Here is a 17,668-nt window from a genome sequence, read left to right as displayed (position 1 = left end):
TTTTTAACTCGCTCCTTGACTGCATTGCCCACACAATCGATCATTAGTTCATTCGAGATTTAAAAGTAGTCCACCTGTCTCAGTCTCCTCTCTAAAATAAGTAGGTCGATGATCAAAACGCCTTCGTGGTTTGAACGTTGTAGTGAAATCGGTCAACTATTTCAGGTCAGATTTGGTAACCGATTTACTTCTTTCTGGTTAAATTCAGTATTAGTCCTGTCTTCATAATTTTCTTGTTAAAAACAATATCATTTATTTCATAAACATTGCAAGTTAGTCAGTAGGCTAAACCAATCCATGTTTCACAGGAGACGAAGGTTTACAGACTCGATGATTTACGATTAAAAAAGACTGAGCAGACTGGAAATAGGGAATATTTAAAGTGGTATTTTATTTACTTACTATTATCCATGGATGCTACAGTGTAATACAACATAATTTAATTTTACATATAGGATGTGAAAATTGGTTCTTATTTTAGGAAGAAGAATACTTCAATATTCAATATTTGTGAATACGTTCTACAACGTATTCTGTACAGAGCCATAGTAAAAGAGAGTTGCGACACTGCCATCGACTTCCATTCGCTTTATCTTTGGCTCTGATTCTGTATATCTGGAGATGTATATTTCCAGTAGATGTGTAGGCTACAGAGTACAACATGGATATATGTTACCAACTAGCCACCATAAGGGGTCCTACCAGGGGTCAGGATCATTTCTATGGTCAGGATAGTCTAGTTATGGTGATTAGACGCCATCTACTGGACAAATTACATTTCTCAGATACGCAAATATACAATGGATGTCTTGGAGCAGGATCATGTAAAACCATAGACCATTTATTAAGTACACCAAGAATCAAAGCTGTTTAGGGGCGGCTCGGAGTGACCCACTAGAGAAAGAGAGAGAAAGAGAGAGCAAAATGCTCAAGATACACAATACTTTCTAATTGTGTTTCCTCTTCTCAGATTGTCCCACTCTCATGATAGACAGAGAGACTCTAAGATGGAGAGGAGGGGTGAAGACAGAGGTGAGGTATTTATACTAAGATGTAACTCCGGACACACGTACATTTACCAGAATATTAACTACTTCTGCTTTCTATCTCTGACAGGAGATATGTTAATAATATTTTCTGTTTTGGACCTGACAGAAATCTAGTATGTAGTATTTGTTCCAGATGCTTATTTTCTATTCTCTTTCCCTCTCTTTCCATCCACTCTCCCTCTCTTGCCATCTCCCCCCCCCCTCTCTGTCTCTCTCTCTCTCTCTTTCTCTCTCACTCAATCTCTCTGATGTATATTGTCTCCAGAAGCAGAGTTTGTGGACGTACACAGGTCTTCTCTCATACAGAGGGTAACCATGGTGATGCCCATAGCAGATGCCCTGCTCCAGGAGGGTATGATCCATGCTGAGCTCTACTCCAACATCCAAGCAGCCCTGACCAGCCAGGACCAGATGAGGAAGCTGTACGAGGCCTTTACCTCAGGGACGGTCAAATCAGCCTTCTACAGGATCCTCCAGGAAACAGAACCTTATTTGGTCCAGGACCTGGGTAAGCTCTGCTAACATCTGCTGTTTATCTAATCTTCTAACAATGAAAAATGTTAAACAATGTGAAATGTACAGAAAACTCTTCTCTCTATGTATCACTACTCACTACTCACTCAACCTAGGCAGATCTTCATTGAATCCACCTGATCACCACACCTCATTGGTGCCATGTCTGTTTAGAGTCTGGAAGATTCCAGGCTGCTACCAAGTCACACTCACTTCTGTGTTTAAATCTTCTTGTCTTTCATAATATAGAGGGCACATCCCAGGACCCACAAGGCAATGCAAACCCACCAGGGTAAGATGACTAGCCTTTTATTTTGGAAACAGCTGAGACTCTGGGATAACATTATAATAACATAATAACTCTATTCTATATATGATTTGGATATTTATTGATATATGTTACTAATAAAGTGCAGTAGAAGTGCTGACAGTCACTGTTTCTCATTCTCTTCATCTTGATACATCCTTCGCTCATCTTGTCCTTGTTTACTGTCTTCCATTTTTCACTCTTTTACTTCTCCCCATCTCTCTCCTTCCCCCTCCTCCATCTCTCTCCTTCCCCCTCTTCCATCTCTCCCCTTCTCCCTCTCTCCTCCACCTCTCCTTACTTTTTCTGTATCTCTCTCCCTCTGTCTCATTCTACAGTGAGTAGACTGTCTCCAGTGTGTAGAAAACCAGACCACATCCTGCACATATTACAGGAAGCAAATGAATGTATCCTCAGCCAACAATATTTTTACATAAACAAATTCATTGTTAAATACACTGTATATAACGTATTTTTTGGGTAATAAATGGAGTCTATGTTAATGTATGCTTTTACGTTTCCTAGCAGTCATGCTCAGAGTTCAAAAGAAACTTCAAAAGAGGTTGGAAAAGCGGTTCAGACACATCTTAGAAGGAACCACAGAAGATGAGAAAACTCTCCTCGACAGCATCTACACAGAGCTCTACATCACTGAGGAGGGAAATGAAGAGGTTGATAAACAACATGAGTTCATGCACATCCAACAACAATCCATGGGCAAACCACCGTCTGGAAGGGCGATCCGCTGTAATGACATCTTCAATCAAAATCAAGAGGAGATAAAAGTTGTGATGACGAAGGGCATCGCTGGCATCGGAAAAACCGTCTCTGTTCAGAAGTTCATCAAAGACTGGGCAGAGGGGGTGGCCAATCAGGATATAGATTTCATCTTCGTACTTCCATTCCGAGAGCTCAATTTGATCAAGCGTGACTTCAGTCTTCATGGTCTTCTGAAGGAATTTCATCCAGAGCTTGAAGAGATAGAAGACGTGCAGATGTTTAAGAACCACAAAGTGCTGGTCATCTTCGATGGGTTGGATGAAAAATCTGAAAGCAGATGTCCTCTGGATTTCCAAAACAATGAGAGACTGTCTGATGTCACGAAGGAGTGTCCAGTTGATGTTCTGCTGACCAACATCATGAAGAAGAATATGCTTCCCTCTGCTCTCCTCTGGATAACCTCCCGACCTGCAGCAGCCAGCCAGATTGATCGCAGTTATTTTGACAAGATAACAGAAATTCGTGGCTTCACAGACGAACAGAAGGATGAATACTTCAGGAAGAGTATAAAAAATAATGAGGAACTGGCCAACAAAATACTATCACACATCAAGACAAACAGGAGCCTTTACACCATGTGTTACATTCCTATCATGTGTAGGATCACCTCTAAGGTCCTAGAGGACATGATGAAAAATGAGACAGATGAGATCCCTACAACTCTGACTGAGATGTACATCCACTTCCTGATTATTCAAACAGGAACGGCAAATGCAAAATACCATGAGAAGAAAGAGAAAAATAAGAAGAGAATTCTAGCATCAAGTGAAGATTTCATTTTGAAACTGTCCAAGCTGGCGTTTCAAGAGCTTGAAAAGGGAAATCTCGCATTCCCAGAGGAAGACCTGAGAAAATGTGGGATTGATGTTGATGAAGCTACAGTGAAATGTGGACTGTGCACAGAAATCCTTAAGGTAGAACGTGGGCTGTATAGGAAGAAGGTGTACTGCTTTGTGCACCTGAGCTTTCAGGAGTTCCTCGCTGCTCTCTATGTGTTCTACTGCTGTGTCACCAAGAACATCAATGCTCTGGAATTCTTCCTGGAGAACATGTCTGCAGAGCAGACCCTGCATGAGTTGCTGAAGAGAGTCGTGGATAAAGCTCTACAGAGTAAGAATGGACACCTGGACCTGTTCCTCCGCTTCTTTCTTGGCATCTCACTGGAGTCCAACCAGACTCTCTTACAAGGCCTTTTGCCCCAAAAAGAGAGCAGCTCAGAAACTGATGAGGAGATGAGGAAATACCTCAGGAAGCCAGACGTAGAAAATATCTCACCAGAGAGGCACGTCAACCTCTTCCTCTGCTTGACTGAGATGAAAGACAGTTCAGTACATGAAGACATTCACCAGTTCCTTATGTCATCACATCAATATAACCATGCTCTCTCAGATGATCACTGCTCAGTACTGGCTAGTGCACTTCTGATGTCACAAGGCGTGCTGGATGAGATGGACCAGAGGAAATACATAATAAATGAGGGGGGACGGATCAGACTGGTTCCAGCAGTGAGGAAATGCAGAAAAGCTGTGTAGGTATTCATCTTAAACTTTCATGCAATGTATCACGTATGTTGATCTGACTCTTTTTATTTTTGTTTGGAGTTTTACACTGGTAATTAAATCCAACGTGGCCTAATCACTTTAAACATTGTCAAAATACTAGAGGAGACAGGCAACAAATCCTATTAATGTTAAAACTATTGAAGTACATCTGGTGGTGAATATTATAGAGCTATTGAGAACGAGCCGAGGACTTCAGTTGCTCCGTTTGCAATTATCTCTGGATTATATTATCTATCATTTCCTTTTGGGATTGTCTGCATCTGCACAACGTTTCATCAACACTGAACTACTCAAAGAGGACGGTGTCGTGATGGCTACCGTTTTGTTCAGATCGGTCGTCAGGCTAGCTACGGGACGACAGTCTTCTGAGCAGCAGTTTCGTTTTGTGGGCAGCGGGAACAGAGCTTTTCGTGCTCTTGCTTAGCAACCGCTACAGCTGCTAACGGACACCTCTGACCATGATGGACAAAGTGGCTCCGTTTTCCATTCAATGTGTTTATAGTCCTGGTTGTAGATCAAGACACGTGGTTAAGGGTCAAGTATGGGGTCTGTTTATCTAGTAAGTTTAGTCAAAGGACCAAATCACATATAACAATATTACAATAAGATGGACTTTAATTTGATGTTTGTAGAGTTGTAGGAACCCTGGATGTGATGTGAATCCTGGCTGCCAAGAGACCTCCAGTCAGCAGTCTTAACCACTTCATCACACTGCAACTCATGAATGTTCTGTTTCTACAGACTGACTTTCGTGAGTCGCAGAGATGAGTACTTTGAATCACTGGCCTCCTCCTTCCAGTCACCAGACTGTCTTCTGAGAGAGCTGCACCTGGAAAGGGTGATAATTTATCGTTATGATGATGAAACCGATGACGATGATGATCGTTGTCATTATAATGATGATGAAGATGATGGTGACCTGAATAATTTCTTTCCTGTCCTGAGAGGTCCACACTGTAAACTGGAGACACTGAGGTCAGTACCTGTCGAGGAGTTTTCACATGATGACAACACAAACATGAACACATTGTTGGACAGTTGGTTAGTTTGACACGGTCATCCTGAAAGCCAGTTATGAAGCAGTATATTTGAGTTCAGTTGTTTTACAGACCACTCACCGTCCTTCAGATTCAGTACAGGACACAGAAGGTAGGAGAGATGGGGAGGCTGTTTGAATTTATATAAGTCTATCACTCATAGTTACTATTAGCTGGGTTACTATAGTAACCATTCAAAAGACACAGATTACCATGGCAGTGTTTCTCTAAACACACCTCCCATGTAGTCACTGGCTGTATGGATTACACACGCTTTATAATAGTAGTGTAAACACAACAAAATGATCTGTAACAACAGGAAGTATTATCTTAATTTATCAGGAGAAACACAGGTATGACAGAGGTGTAGATGTGATGTGAATCCTGGCTGCCAAGAGACCTCCAGTCAACAGTCTTAACCACTTCATCACACTGCAACTCATGAATGTTCTGTTTCTACAGACTGACTGACATGAAGCTCAGGTATGAGCACTGTGAATCACTGGCCTCCTCCCTCCAGTCACCAGACTGTCCTCTGAGAGAGCTGCACCTGGAAAGGATGATAATGTTTTGTTATGTTTATTATGATAATGGTTATGATGATGATTATGATGATGATCACTTGAATATTTTCCATGCCGCCTTGAGAGGTCCACACTGTAAACTGAAGACACTGAGGTCAGTACCTGTCGAGGAGTTTTCACATGATGACAACACAAACATGAACACATTGTTGGACAGTTGGTTAGTTTGACACGGTCATCCTGAGAGCCAGTTATGAAGCAGTATATTTGAGTTCAGTTGTTTTACAGACCACTCACCGTCCTTCAGATTCAGTACAGGACACAGAAGGTAGGAGAGATGGGGAGGCTGTTTGAATTTATATAAGTCTATCACTCATAGTTACTCATAGCTGGGTTACCATAGTAATCATTCAAAAGGGAATATTCAACTCAGCAGAGTTAATTCGGGTATTTCTGGCTGAATGGATAACACACACTTTATCAAAGTAGTGTAAACACTACAAAATGATCTGCAACAACAGGAAGTATTATCTTAATTTATCAGGAGAAACACAGGTATGACAGAGGTGTAGATGTGATGTGAATCCTGGCTGCTAAGAGACCTCCAGTCAACAGTCTTAACCACTTCACCACACTGCAGCTCATGAATGTTCTGTTTTTACAGACTGACTGACATGAAGCTCAGCTATGAGGACTGTGCATCACTGGCCTCCTCCCTCCAGTCACCAGACTGTCCTCTGAGAGAGCTGCACTTAGAGGATATTCATGGGTCATCGAATTATGATTATGATTATGATGATGATGATGATGGTTACCTGAGTGTTGTCTTTGCTGCCCTGAGAGATCCGCAGTGTAAACTGGAGACACTGAGGTCAGTACCTGTAGAAACGCTGCATTTCAAGTTGCTCATAACGGAAGTGCTCCAGACCACTAGGGGCAGTGCAAAGTAGAATTAGTTGGGTTAGTTGTGTGTTAATGTTGTTGTTTTTTCAACTTTTGTTTGCTTTGCTAATGTTGTTGCGTTGTGCACCCTCGGGCCACCGTAGATTCAGGTCAAACAGGTGTTACCTAACGGAGGACAGTTGTAGAAAGTTATCTTCAGCTCTCAGCTCAAACTGTCACCTGAGAGAGTTGGACCTGAGTCACAATGACCTGCAGGATTCAGGAGTGAAGCTGCTCTCTTATGTACTGAAGAGTCCACACTGTAGACTGGAGATCCTGAGGTCAGTGATCAGACACACATGGAACCAGACAGGGACACATAGAACATGTTGAAGAAGTCAATGTTTGTCAACACTGTACCCAGAGATGTCAACAACACCCACCAGCAGATGGCAGCAGTGTTGTAACGTCCTGTTCACTTGTCTCTGCAGGCTGTCGTTCTGTAGAGTCACAGAGGAAGGCTGTGCTTCTCTGGCTTCAGCTCTTAGCTCAAACTGCTCCCTGAGAGAGTTGGATCTGAGCTTCAATCACCCAGGAGACACGGTTCTCTCTGGTCCACTCTGTAGACTGGAGAAACTCAAGTTAGTGTTGGTCACTGATATATTCATCTTCATGCCATGATTAATGCTGAGTAGTTGATCTCTATTATAGAATGATGTTTTGGTGAGGTTCTGGGTGCCTGGTTACAAATGCTGTTTGTGTTTTGACATTCTCCGTGTTTCTCATGTTGGTCTGAGAACAGTCAGGTCCTGAAAAAGAGTTATTTACTGTCACTCTTCACACACAGCCAGGTCCCTTTACTTTGCTAATCATTACATTTACATTTAGTCATTTAGCAGACGCTCTTACCCAGAGCGACTTACAGTAAGTACAGGGACATTCCCCCGAGGCAAGTAGGGTGAAGCGCCTTGCCCAAGGACACACCATTTGGCACAGCCGGGAATCGAACTGGCAACCTTCTGAATACTAGCCCAATTCCCTCACTGCTCAGCCACCTGACTCCCAATCATCTCTGTTCCTGACCACTCTTCATACACTGTGTGTGTCTGTGTCTCTCTGTCTCTCACAGTGTGGACCACAATGAAGAGATCTGGGTGAAACCACAGCTGCTTAAGAAGTGTAAGTGTGTTTTGTACATTCAACATTGAGACTTGATGTTGATATAGTGTTTGTATCTGTGGTGGGGTTAGAGATACACGCACACACACGGTACATACTGACACATTTACCCACTGACACGCACACACACAGAGGCAGTTAAACCAGTATCACTGTGTTGCTCGTCAGTAATGCTTCCACTCTTACTGGGTTCAATCCCAGAATCCTCTGACATAAAAATCCCATTTGACCATTTGAAAGAAACAACCTCTCACTCACTGACCAGATTGAAATGTGGACATGTGTATCTGTTCATTCATTGAAGAGTGAGTTGAACCGATTCTACTTGGTTACATGCAGACACACACAGTTCTGATCCAGCCTCTCTCCTCTGTTCTGTAGATGCCTGTGATCTCACAGTGGACCTAAACACAGTTCACAGAGACATCTCTCTGTTTGAGGACAACAAGAGGGTGGACCAGCCGTATCCTGATCACCCAGAGAGGTTTGATGAAGAGCAGCAGGCGCTGTGTAGAGAGGGTCTGACTGAACGCCATTACTGGGAGGTGGAGGTGAAGGGGGGTTTTCTGGTAGGAGTGACTTATAGAAGCATCATTAGGAAAGGGGCCTATGCCTGTAGACTTGGACACAACGACAGATCCTGGTGTCTGCGCTGGTGTGGTTATAGACTCTCTGTTCATCACAATGAGGAACAGACTTTAATACCGGTCAGGTTCTTTAAACCCAGCAGAGTAGGAGTTTACCTGGACTGGCCAGCTGGCGTTCTGTCCTTCTACAGCATCTCCTCTGACACAATGACCCACCTGTATACGTTCATCACCACCTTCTCTGAGCCCCTCTACCCAGGGTTTGGGTTTCCTATGTACTCACTCTCACCCTCCTCAATGACCCTGTGGTAGAGTAGTTCCTCCTGGAGGGACACACCATGGGTCTCCATGGAAACATCCCAGCTCCCAGTGCACACACACACACACCCACATCAGAACATCACACACTCATTCACACACTCTCACAAACATCACACACACATACCAGAGCATATTGCCTAATTACACTATGACAGTTTATATAGGTATTCATTAACTATATACACTGTGGTGCATGCTATCAGCATTTCGATAGTAATATATTCATTCAGACATTATTCTGGGTTCTATTCCAAGCAGGGTCAGTGACTTCACCTATTTTGATACATCAATGTACCTTCTATTGTGTTACCTGGGTTTTCATTATACTTATGACTTATTCTGTAACTGTACATTGTGAGTTACCTGGGCACTTTCTTGGGGATTAATAAAGTGAATGAAAGTGAACACCCAATGTAAATGTGTTGGTATTTATGGTTACTTCTACATAAACTGAAAAATGTGGCCTGGACTACTTTGTTCCTCTCAAAGGGGTGTTTTTTTTGTTTCTAACCTTTCAGTTTTGTTACTTGAGACTTGTGTCTTGGAAAACAACAAGAGCTCTGGCCTCATGGTCACGTTGCTTCAGCAAATTACTTTACACAGAATGACAGATAACTTCATGCACTGTTAACTCAGCTTGGTACGTTGTCACCGCATCTGTTCCAATAGCGACAGAAGCGTGCAAACCAACCCTGCGGCAGGCTGGGAAACGTTCTTTTTAAACACAAGCAAAAATATATAAATGTAAACATACCTGTATATGACAAAGGGCATAGAACCCCCCCAACAACAACAGCTAAGTTTTAGTTACCAAGCACAAGTCATCTATATGAAACCTAACTTGACAGAACCACACAGATGATTACACCTTTTTCATTTTTAAAATGTCTTTATGTAGACACGCCCTCAGGCTGTCCAGCCAATGAGAGAGGAGGAGTAGAACATCTCTGACTCTAAAGGGAGGAGGACACAAACCTTTGTAATGCCATCTCAGCATCCTAAAAAACAGTCGCTAATTCACTCACAACACCCCCCTCGTTTGGACCCGTGGGCGTTTCTGCATCCATGAAAACCGATCCAGACCGAAGGAGGGAGGGAGAGACCGGAGGAGGGAGGCAGAGAAAGGGAGGAGGGGGGAGGATTGTTATATTCTAGAACCAGACCTGCCACTCAGTCCAGGGCAGCAGGGATGAACTGAGTCCTGGAGAGGGGGAAGAGGGAGGGGGAGGACTGTTACAAAAGGGGAGAGGGAGGGGTCTGGAGATTGGAGAGAGAGGGGGAAACGTTCAAATGCTTCTCCTCTTGCTCCCTCTCTCCTCTCCCCTCGCTCGCTATAATCGCTATGCAACAAGACACGCTTTGATGACGTCACACAGTCAGAACTCTGGCAACTTCCGAGATTCCAAGCGCGTTCTTCCTCCAACACCTATGTTCTCTTCTCCACAAACAAACAATTGAACTGATGAGAGAGTGAGAGAGAGAGAGAGAGAGAGAGAGAGAGAGAGAGAGAGAGAGAGAGAGAGAGAGAGAGGTGGGAGAAAAGGAAGAAAGAAAGATAGGAAAGATTTATTCGTTGATAAAAAACTTGATGGTCTCCTCCTCCCAGTCGTCCTTGTTGCTGGCCTGCTCTCCCTCCACTCCTGGAAAGAGAGGTCAGGGGTCAGGTGAGGGGTCATGGTTAGAGGTGAGGGGCAGGTGTACATCTCAACTCGTCTGAAATATATATATATATATATATATATATATGTATATAAATATATATATATGGCGGAGCCACAGGAGGAGAGAGAACTCCAAATACAAACCCTCGCAAGATGTTTTGTCAACAGATTCAGTGGTTTGCTTCATTTCAACAGGTCCAACAGTCCCAAACATAGCTGAATGAATGTTAGGTTCAAATATTATTACATTATTCAGCAATACCACACAGAAACCATAAAGTCTCTTTAAGTACATTTCCCAGTCCCAGAGGGAGAAGGGTCCAACTTCAGTACTCTCTCCTCAGGTCCCTCTAAACCAGAACTCTCTCCTCAGGCCCATTTTATCAGGTGTGGCCACGATAGGACTAGGACTTTTGACTTTTAGTAGGTAGTGCAAATACCCTGCAAAGTAGCCTATTGCATGCAGTATCTGCATACAATTGGGAAATGGTTTTGTGGGTCCAAATAGGCAGAAAAGCATGCTGACTTCCATGGAAATGCAGAATGGTACCTGAGCAGAACATGCTGGCATTTTGGGGTCACTGATTCATGAGATATTGGCCTGCTAGGCTAAGTCGTACGGTATGATGGGTATGTGGACGTAACATAGTGAAGGATAGTCAGAAATTGTGATCAATTTATCAAGATCGACTGCTTTTCCTGTATCTGTCTTTTTTCTCTCTCGATTGGTTGCGTCTGTGGTGTTTTCAAACATGGCCGAAGAAACCGGGGAGCTAGCAACAGATGGAGAGCAAGCAGAAGCGTATTTTCATAAGAAAAGGGCTAAATGTACGCCGGAAGAGGAGGCGAATCTCGAAAGGCAACACTTTTGGAAAGTGATCGATGCGTTTAGATATTATAGGTACTGCAATGACACGATAACGTTACACAATGATTTTAACATAAGAACTGGCAGGCTAACTGGCTAGCTTGATACCTAGCTAACCCACCACAACAAAGTAGTCGCTTGTTTCTCGCCATTATTTTGATTAATAATGACCATGTCATTTAGACGTTTTTAACTGACAATTAAAAAAATCCAAGCTAGCTATGTGGTGCTATATAATCGTTTTCATAACGGCGATGTGTGGAAATGTTCGAGCTAGAGCTAGCTTGGAGTGCTAGGATCCTTGACAAGTTGGAAAGCTTTGTTTTATATATTGTCATGTCATATTGTCGTAAAAAGCGTCCTAACTGCTATTCCAGAATCCATGTACAAGAGCGTGTGAAGCGCGCAGAGAGTCAGTACCGAAGTCTTCCACAGCACCATCAGATGCTTCTCCCGGCGGTCCCGTCCAACCTCGCCCGCATCCAGTACTGTGTGGACCACAACCAGGATGTACTGCAAGCCATCGTACTCAACTGTGTCCACATGTTCGAGAATATGGAATACGGCGAAGAGGTGAGACTGACTTAACACACACACAGTACACGCCACCTTCAGTGTCAGCATAATGTCCGTTTATCCTTTGTAATGGTCCCTTTGTGTCGTTAGGACGACCTGAGGAAGGTGCGGCCATCCACGACGTTCGACATGGACAAGCTCAAGTCAACCATCAAGCAGTTTGTGCGAGATTGGAGTGAGGCGGGTCAGGCAGAGAGAGACTCCTGCTACCTGCCCCTCATCCAGGAAGTCCAGAGACTCTTCCCCAGTGACCAATAGTGAGAAGACGCACACACACACACACACTTTTGCACACATTTGACATTTACGTTTAGTTTATTTGAGTGTTGTTTTGACATGAGGTATTCCTGATGTGTATGCTTGTTTTCTGTCCAGTGACTTGTCGAAGGTGAGCGTGCTTGTGCCAGGGGCGGGGCTTGGGCGGCTGGCGTGGGAAATCGCTCGCCTTGGCTATGTCTGCCAAGGCAACGAGTGGAGCTTCTTCATGCTCTTCTCTTCTAACTTTGTCCTCAACAGGTATTTCTGTCTGTCACACACACACAGAGGCACTGTTGGATGAATTGCTACTATGTGTCATAGCTGTATTCTTACATTGTTTAGTTCTTAGAAATAGTTAAACTTTTGTACTTTTACTTAATTTAAGATCAGTATATGTTTAGTGTTTGGCACCTCCCTGCCACAGTAAATTCCGTGTTTGTATAACATACATGGCGAATAAACCGAATTCTGATTCGATTGATTCGATTTTCAGACATAAATGTGTTTATTTATTTATACAGAACCTCAGCAAATTGGGAAGAATGGGAAGGATATAGAAACATGTAAACTAAGAAGATATTACACACGAATTTGCAGAAGAAAATGAGTCTCGATAGTAAGAGTATAGTTCTCTTCAGAAAGTGCATGAATATTTGACCTCAAACTCTCCTCCTTCTCTGCAGATGTGACAAGGTCAACTCCTTCACCTTGTATCCATGGATACACCAGTTCAGCAACATCAAGAGGTCAGCTGACCAGACCCGGCCAATCACCTTCCCCGATGTCAACCCCCAGAGCCTGCCTCCAACCTCTGACTTCTCCATGGTTGCCGGAGACTTCCAGGAAGTGTACACCGAGCCAGGTGAGTGAGATTCGAACCCCAGCGTGGCCCAGCGAGGGAGAAAGCTACACTGGCAAGCGACACCCCGACACCTGTTACACCCCCACACAAACGTCTCAATGTTTGTCTCCACAGAGTCCTGGGACTGCGTGGCCACATGTTTCTTCATCGACACGGCTCACAACGTCGTTGACTACATCGAGACCATCTGGAACATTCTCAAGCCCGGCGGCGTCTGGATCAATCTGGGTGAGACCTCAACCCTGAACAGACTATACTCCTCAACAGTGATCAGTTTTCTGGATTCTCATCCTAAACACAAGTAGCAGTTATTTGTTTCTGTTTGGTCTCCACGATGGGATGCACTAGCTGGTGAATGTGTGAATGTGCAGTTCCGTAATAATAGCAGGTGAATGTGTGAATTACCGTTGAATACGGAGGTTACAGTAATGTCAGTAACAGTAGATGAATGGCTGGTGAATAACTAGTAAATAATGAGCTATATGAATGTTAATACTTAGTTAATAGTTGGTGAATTGCTGGTGACAGGGTGAATGGCTGCTGAATGTGTGCGAGGCTTCACTAAACCAAGGTTGTGCTTTCGCTCGGCTTCCCAGGGCCTCTGCTGTATCACTTTGAGAACATGGCCAACGAGCTGTCCATCGAGCTGAGCTACGAGGACGTGAGGGCGGCCATCATCAAATACGGCTTCGACATGGAGGTGAGTGGGGGGGGGGGGGTCGACGTGAACAGACACCCCGATGCACCTCAGCTCCTGCAGTCTCAAACACGCTGGCGCATTCGTTCGGGAACGGTTTGGATCCGATACAGGAAGTGTCCACCCCATCCACTGAGCCCGCTGCTGTCACTAATGAGCTGTAAGATTTGTGCTGATTAGCCGATCCGGGTGATTGGAATCAGCCGAGGGGATGGGTGGAAGCACCACTTTCTGAACCAGAAATGTCCACGACTATTTAATGCAGGCCGACTCAGTTCCTCGAAGGTCAACCCTCCTGTAGGTTTACCTACCTCCAAACCCAGTTGGAACTAACCCGATTCCGCTTTGTCAACCAGCTAAACATAAGAATCTGCTGTGACAACATAGGATTTGTATAAGAACGGTAACTCTTAGGGAACAGGGTTTACCAGTCCTGATGAATTAGACGTGTTTTGATACTCAAGTGTAACGTGCGTGAAGATGTTTAAGACGTCCCTGTCTGTTACAGGTGGAGAGGGAGTCAGTTCACACCACCTACACGGAGAACGCCTGCTCCATGCTCAAGTACCTGTACGACTGTGTCTTCTTCGTGGCTCGGAAACCCGCCCAGCTGTACGCCGACGCCAACGGTCTCCAGGAAGGGCCGGAGGGCCACCCCGCGGCGTCGCTGCGGCACCAAGAGTTCGGCGACAGCCTGACGTGACGTCCGAGGCGGGCCGCGCGACGTCACCCAGAACGGAGAGCGAGGCACGCGTTGATGAGAACAAACCGGACACAAAGGAGAACTAAGGAAACACAACGACATGGAGTGGATTAATGTGGGTGATTTTCCCCCCGTTATTTTGAGCATCACGTCATCGCTGAAGCTGCCAGTTTCCCCCCTCCACTCACTGGTCTGAGAAATATGTGTGCTTGGTTAAGGACAGAAGATGCACCCTTAAGCACAGGAGTACACACTTGGTCACACGTTTCACATTGTGACATTGCAATGCCATGTGTGGGTTTGGACAGAACGATGAGTCATGATGTACTGAGAGTTTTGTGGAATTTTATTGTACTACGTTAGTGGTGGTATAGACATGCAATATTACTGACAGGTGACAGACTATTGACCAGATCTGTATGCATTTTTTCCAGCCTGCCACTAATATGTGCCATAGTTGTGGAGTGATTACTGTGGAGTTCCATGGCCTGAATTGTCTGCATCACACACCCAATGTATTTATTGCAAAACATATTATCACCAAGATATGCTATGACTGAGAATCCTGAGCGTAGCAAATGCGTCTTAGTATGTAGTTGTCTGTCTGCTGGCGATAAGGGGTTTGAAAATAAAAGTTGTTTTAAACTTTAAGGTGGGACTCTGAAGGAGTCCCAGCATTACTTATTGGATTTTGCGTCATAATAAAGACATACACTTTTAAAAATAGTTTTGTTGTTTGCCACATTTTTATGGTAGTTTGTTTTAAACATGTTGTTTATATAATGATTATTGTGGATGCGCAACAACTTGATGGTGGGCGGACATGGACGCCGGATACGCGCTCCCATTGGTTCACCATTCTACGTCGAGCTCCAACTCACTTTCGCACGATGTGTTCCCAGTGATTATTCAAGTCGTAAACGGCATCTGCTACTACTGACGCGCTGAAGTTAACAAATCAACTTCTCCGACTACCTGTGATATTCATGTGGAGCTTGCATTCATGACGAAAAGGCGAGCAGAGCAAGTTTTGTTTCACGACGTTCCCTCCAAAAGGTGCGTCTGCTTATCAGGCTGCTTTGATACGCAGTTAGAAAGCATGGCTGCAACCGGGGGCTTGAGTCCGCCATCCTTGCTCGCTTTGTTGGGTAGTCGGTGCAGAAAGAGGCCGTTTTATTTCGAAGACGAAGAGGAACATCGTGGAAAAATGCAGTCACGTAAAATTGCAACCATTGACCATCGTATGTGCGCGTCGTTTGATTCGCCGACTATTAGTTCTGGAAGCTTCCTAGACAGGAGCTGTGCAAATTCGGCCTCTTCAACAAATTCCAAGAAACGTGCACGAGAGGACTCAAGCATTTCCAAAACCGCTTCTCCTGAAGTTGTAAGTAGACCAGTTGTGGGGATGTTAATGTGGCTACTAGTTCGAATACGCTCAATAGCTTGTTAAGAAATCCACAAAGACACCAATTTCTTATGACCGCTAGATGTCGCTAGTAGCACACGCTGTTGCCTTTGACTTACGTATATTTCATCCAGATCATCATCTTGTGTCTTAACCCTTAACTGAAGTCTATAGTGCCGAGTTGGCCAAGACTTCTTAACGCAAATCTACACCTGTCTCATTTGTAATACTACACTTCCTCCTTCTTTTCATGTTCACCCAAGGCCACACACAAACACGTGAACGAGGAAGAAGACGACTTGAGCCGTTTCAACTCATTCCAGTACTGGCGGATGCCCTTGCCACAATTGGATCTGTCTCTAATAAACACCGGGGATATGGAGGACACAAATAAACTGTCCCGTGTCAAAGACTCCCCTGATGCCATGGAAACCTGAGACAAATCAATCTGGACTTGACACACACACGCACACTGACATGCACACAGGACTCTCACAATTAGTGTAGCATAGCCTACATAAGAACAACACTATGGACAATGTGTTATGATGGATCTAACTAGTTATACAGACTCCACAATAACATTGAGTTAAACACACACCATAATACATCACACAAGCCGTATACACTGTATTTGGGTGCGTCTTAGCCTCAAGAAAGAAGACTTTCTCAGTTTTTTTACAAGTTAAACTTTAGTCGTATGTGAGTCTTTTGATGTTTGATGTTTCTGTTCTGAGGATAAAGATATGGCCTAAGACCTTGTGCTCTCATTTGTAACGAACATCCAGTTTGCTGATGTCTTGAGTTTCAACTCCAAATGAATGGTTTTAGCTGTAGGTCCTTTAATACGCTTGTGTCAAAACCGACGATCAGGTTTTGGAAGGAAGTGAGCTCAAGAGATGTGTGAAACAATCCCAACGTGATGAGTCATCACAATAAATCAATTCAGTTGTTTCCATGAACAAGAAAAATCCCTTCCTGTGTCCAGTGTATCACTAATTATAGCTTGCTATCTGATGGAGTCACCTTACATTGCAGAACATGTTTAGATTAAGGAACACACATCCTAGTCGTGTTTGTGTTTGGCTAAAGTCACTTATTAATGATTATTTATGGTGTGTTATATTTAGCCTTGCCTACATGATAAGAAGTGTAGCCTATTGTGGATGATGTCCTCACCACTGAAGGTGGAGCTCAGTGGTTAGAGCACTCGACTGCAGATCAACAGGTCTCAGGTTCAAATGATCACAACAAATCTATATGGATTAAATCATACAAATGTATGAAAATAACATGCATCGCACACAAAGGCGTCTGAAATGTTTATTACACATACATTCACTCCACATAAATGTCTCACTTGGTGGCATATGACCATCAGGGTCATGGATGGGGAAAGAGTACTTTCCTATATGCCGACATTGTTTCAAGTTTGATTTGTAACGATTTTGTGTTGGCCTGTGATTTTTGACTTAGATTTTTGACAGTGTCACAGGCTAATTATAGGCCAACTGATAAAGACTGATTGAATCCCATGACAGCTGAGATTCTGGAAAACTGCTGACTGCGCAGCCATCCTGTGGCACTAACGCTTGCCATTACTGTCTTCAAGGTAGGTCAAGGATGGACCCCCACCCAACGCAAAAACATTGTTACTGCTTATTATGTTTATGGACGGGGTCATGAACTCCTCAAGGACTTTCCAAGAGAATCCTGACTACCTTTGGACCTGAGGAGGGACCTACGCTTGGACCAGGAATGGACTAAACCCCTCCCCCATTGAGAGACAGGCCAATGGAGAGCAGGGAAAGTAATCGAGTTAGTGATGTGTGAAGTGCGCTTACCTGTCCTAGGTAAATACACTTGTGCCAGCGGCGCACGAGCCCATGTTAATTTA

At 44.0% G+C, this 17,668-nt stretch overlaps 4 protein-coding genes across 14 annotated transcripts; all 4 read left to right on the top strand.

Annotated features, from left to right (window-relative positions):
* Positions 1 to 27: 27 nt before the first annotated feature.
* LOC146219690 (apoptosis-associated speck-like protein containing a CARD) lies at positions 28 to 2,308 on the top strand. Its single transcript, XM_084694575.1, has 5 exons — positions 28 to 165; positions 971 to 1,032; positions 1,315 to 1,557; positions 1,812 to 1,854; positions 2,208 to 2,308. Exons 2-5 carry the CDS (start codon positions 1,008 to 1,010, stop codon positions 2,212 to 2,214), a joined length of 318 nt encoding a protein of 105 aa, XP_084550701.1. The 5' UTR covers positions 28 to 165; positions 971 to 1,007; the 3' UTR covers positions 2,215 to 2,308.
* A 47-nt stretch (positions 2,309 to 2,355) lies between these two features.
* On the top strand, positions 2,356 to 9,198 carry LOC146219689 (protein NLRC3-like). Of its 11 annotated transcripts, none has more exons than XM_084694560.1 (9): positions 2,356 to 4,177; positions 4,953 to 5,186; positions 5,711 to 5,731; positions 5,897 to 5,926; positions 6,437 to 6,643; positions 6,819 to 6,995; positions 7,146 to 7,295; positions 7,784 to 7,833; positions 8,215 to 9,198. In XM_084694560.1, the coding sequence occupies exons 1-9, from the start codon at positions 2,376 to 2,378 to the stop codon at positions 8,730 to 8,732; spliced, it is 3,189 nt and encodes a 1,062-aa protein (XP_084550686.1). In that variant the 5' UTR covers positions 2,356 to 2,375; the 3' UTR covers positions 8,733 to 9,198. The 11 variants fall into 11 exon arrangements, 10 of the variants coding, with proteins under 10 accessions (XP_084550686.1, XP_084550684.1, XP_084550685.1 ...); XM_084694558.1 differs by adding an exon at positions 6,080 to 6,100 and having other exon boundaries at positions 5,711 to 5,926; XM_084694565.1 differs by lacking the exons at positions 2,356 to 4,177; positions 4,953 to 5,186 and adding exons at positions 5,334 to 5,601; positions 6,080 to 6,100.
* A 1,931-nt stretch (positions 9,199 to 11,129) lies between these two features.
* Positions 11,130 to 15,092, top strand: carnmt1 (carnosine N-methyltransferase 1). The gene is made up of 8 exons (XM_084694569.1): positions 11,130 to 11,303; positions 11,648 to 11,843; positions 11,937 to 12,103; positions 12,222 to 12,362; positions 12,788 to 12,966; positions 13,081 to 13,194; positions 13,563 to 13,666; positions 14,172 to 15,092. The coding sequence occupies exons 1-8, from the start codon at positions 11,155 to 11,157 to the stop codon at positions 14,364 to 14,366; spliced, it is 1,245 nt and encodes a 414-aa protein (XP_084550695.1). The 5' UTR covers positions 11,130 to 11,154; the 3' UTR covers positions 14,367 to 15,092.
* A 126-nt stretch (positions 15,093 to 15,218) lies between these two features.
* Positions 15,219 to 16,744, top strand: LOC146219687 (uncharacterized). The gene is made up of 2 exons (XM_084694572.1): positions 15,219 to 15,750; positions 16,035 to 16,744. Exons 1-2 carry the CDS (start codon positions 15,370 to 15,372, stop codon positions 16,206 to 16,208), a joined length of 555 nt encoding a protein of 184 aa, XP_084550698.1. The 5' UTR covers positions 15,219 to 15,369; the 3' UTR covers positions 16,209 to 16,744.
* The last annotated feature ends 924 nt before the right edge of the window (positions 16,745 to 17,668 follow it).

Source organism: Hypomesus nipponensis, chromosome 28 (assembly GCF_054491055.1).
Source record: "Hypomesus nipponensis isolate SF chromosome 28, ASM5449105v1, whole genome shotgun sequence".
NCBI lineage: Eukaryota > Metazoa > Chordata > Actinopteri > Osmeriformes > Osmeridae > Hypomesus > Hypomesus nipponensis.
Note: the sequence above shows the minus strand (reverse complement) of the source record. Positions and strands in the feature narration are given on the sequence as shown.

Excerpts from the sequence above, each read along its gene's own strand:
- carnmt1 (XM_084694569.1), top strand. The coding sequence starts at position 11,155 with ATGGCCGAAGAAACCGGGGAGCTAGCAACAGATGGAGAGCAAGCAGAA. Across the intron at positions 12,967-13,080 it reads GGAAGTGTACACCGAGCCAG|AGTCCTGGGACTGCGTGGCC; the intron begins GTGAGTGAGATT and ends TTGTCTCCACAG. Across the intron at positions 13,195-13,562 it reads CGGCGTCTGGATCAATCTGG|GGCCTCTGCTGTATCACTTT; the intron begins GTGAGACCTCAA and ends TCGGCTTCCCAG.
- LOC146219689 (XM_084694558.1), top strand. The coding sequence starts at position 2,376 with ATGCTTTTACGTTTCCTAGCAGTCATGCTCAGAGTTCAAAAGAAACTT. Across the intron at positions 4,178-4,952 it reads AGGAAATGCAGAAAAGCTGT|ACTGACTTTCGTGAGTCGCA; the intron begins GTAGGTATTCAT and ends CTGTTTCTACAG. Across the intron at positions 7,296-7,783 it reads TGTAGACTGGAGAAACTCAA|TGTGGACCACAATGAAGAGA; the intron begins GTTAGTGTTGGT and ends TGTCTCTCACAG.
- LOC146219687 (XM_084694572.1), top strand. The coding sequence starts at position 15,370 with ATGACGAAAAGGCGAGCAGAGCAAGTTTTGTTTCACGACGTTCCCTCC. Across the intron at positions 15,751-16,034 it reads AAACCGCTTCTCCTGAAGTT|GCCACACACAAACACGTGAA; the intron begins GTAAGTAGACCA and ends TGTTCACCCAAG.
- LOC146219690 (XM_084694575.1), top strand. The coding sequence starts at position 1,008 with ATGGAGAGGAGGGGTGAAGACAGAG. Across the intron at positions 1,033-1,314 it reads GAGGAGGGGTGAAGACAGAG|AAGCAGAGTTTGTGGACGTA; the intron begins GTGAGGTATTTA and ends TATTGTCTCCAG. Across the intron at positions 1,558-1,811 it reads TTATTTGGTCCAGGACCTGG|AGGGCACATCCCAGGACCCA; the intron begins GTAAGCTCTGCT and ends TTCATAATATAG.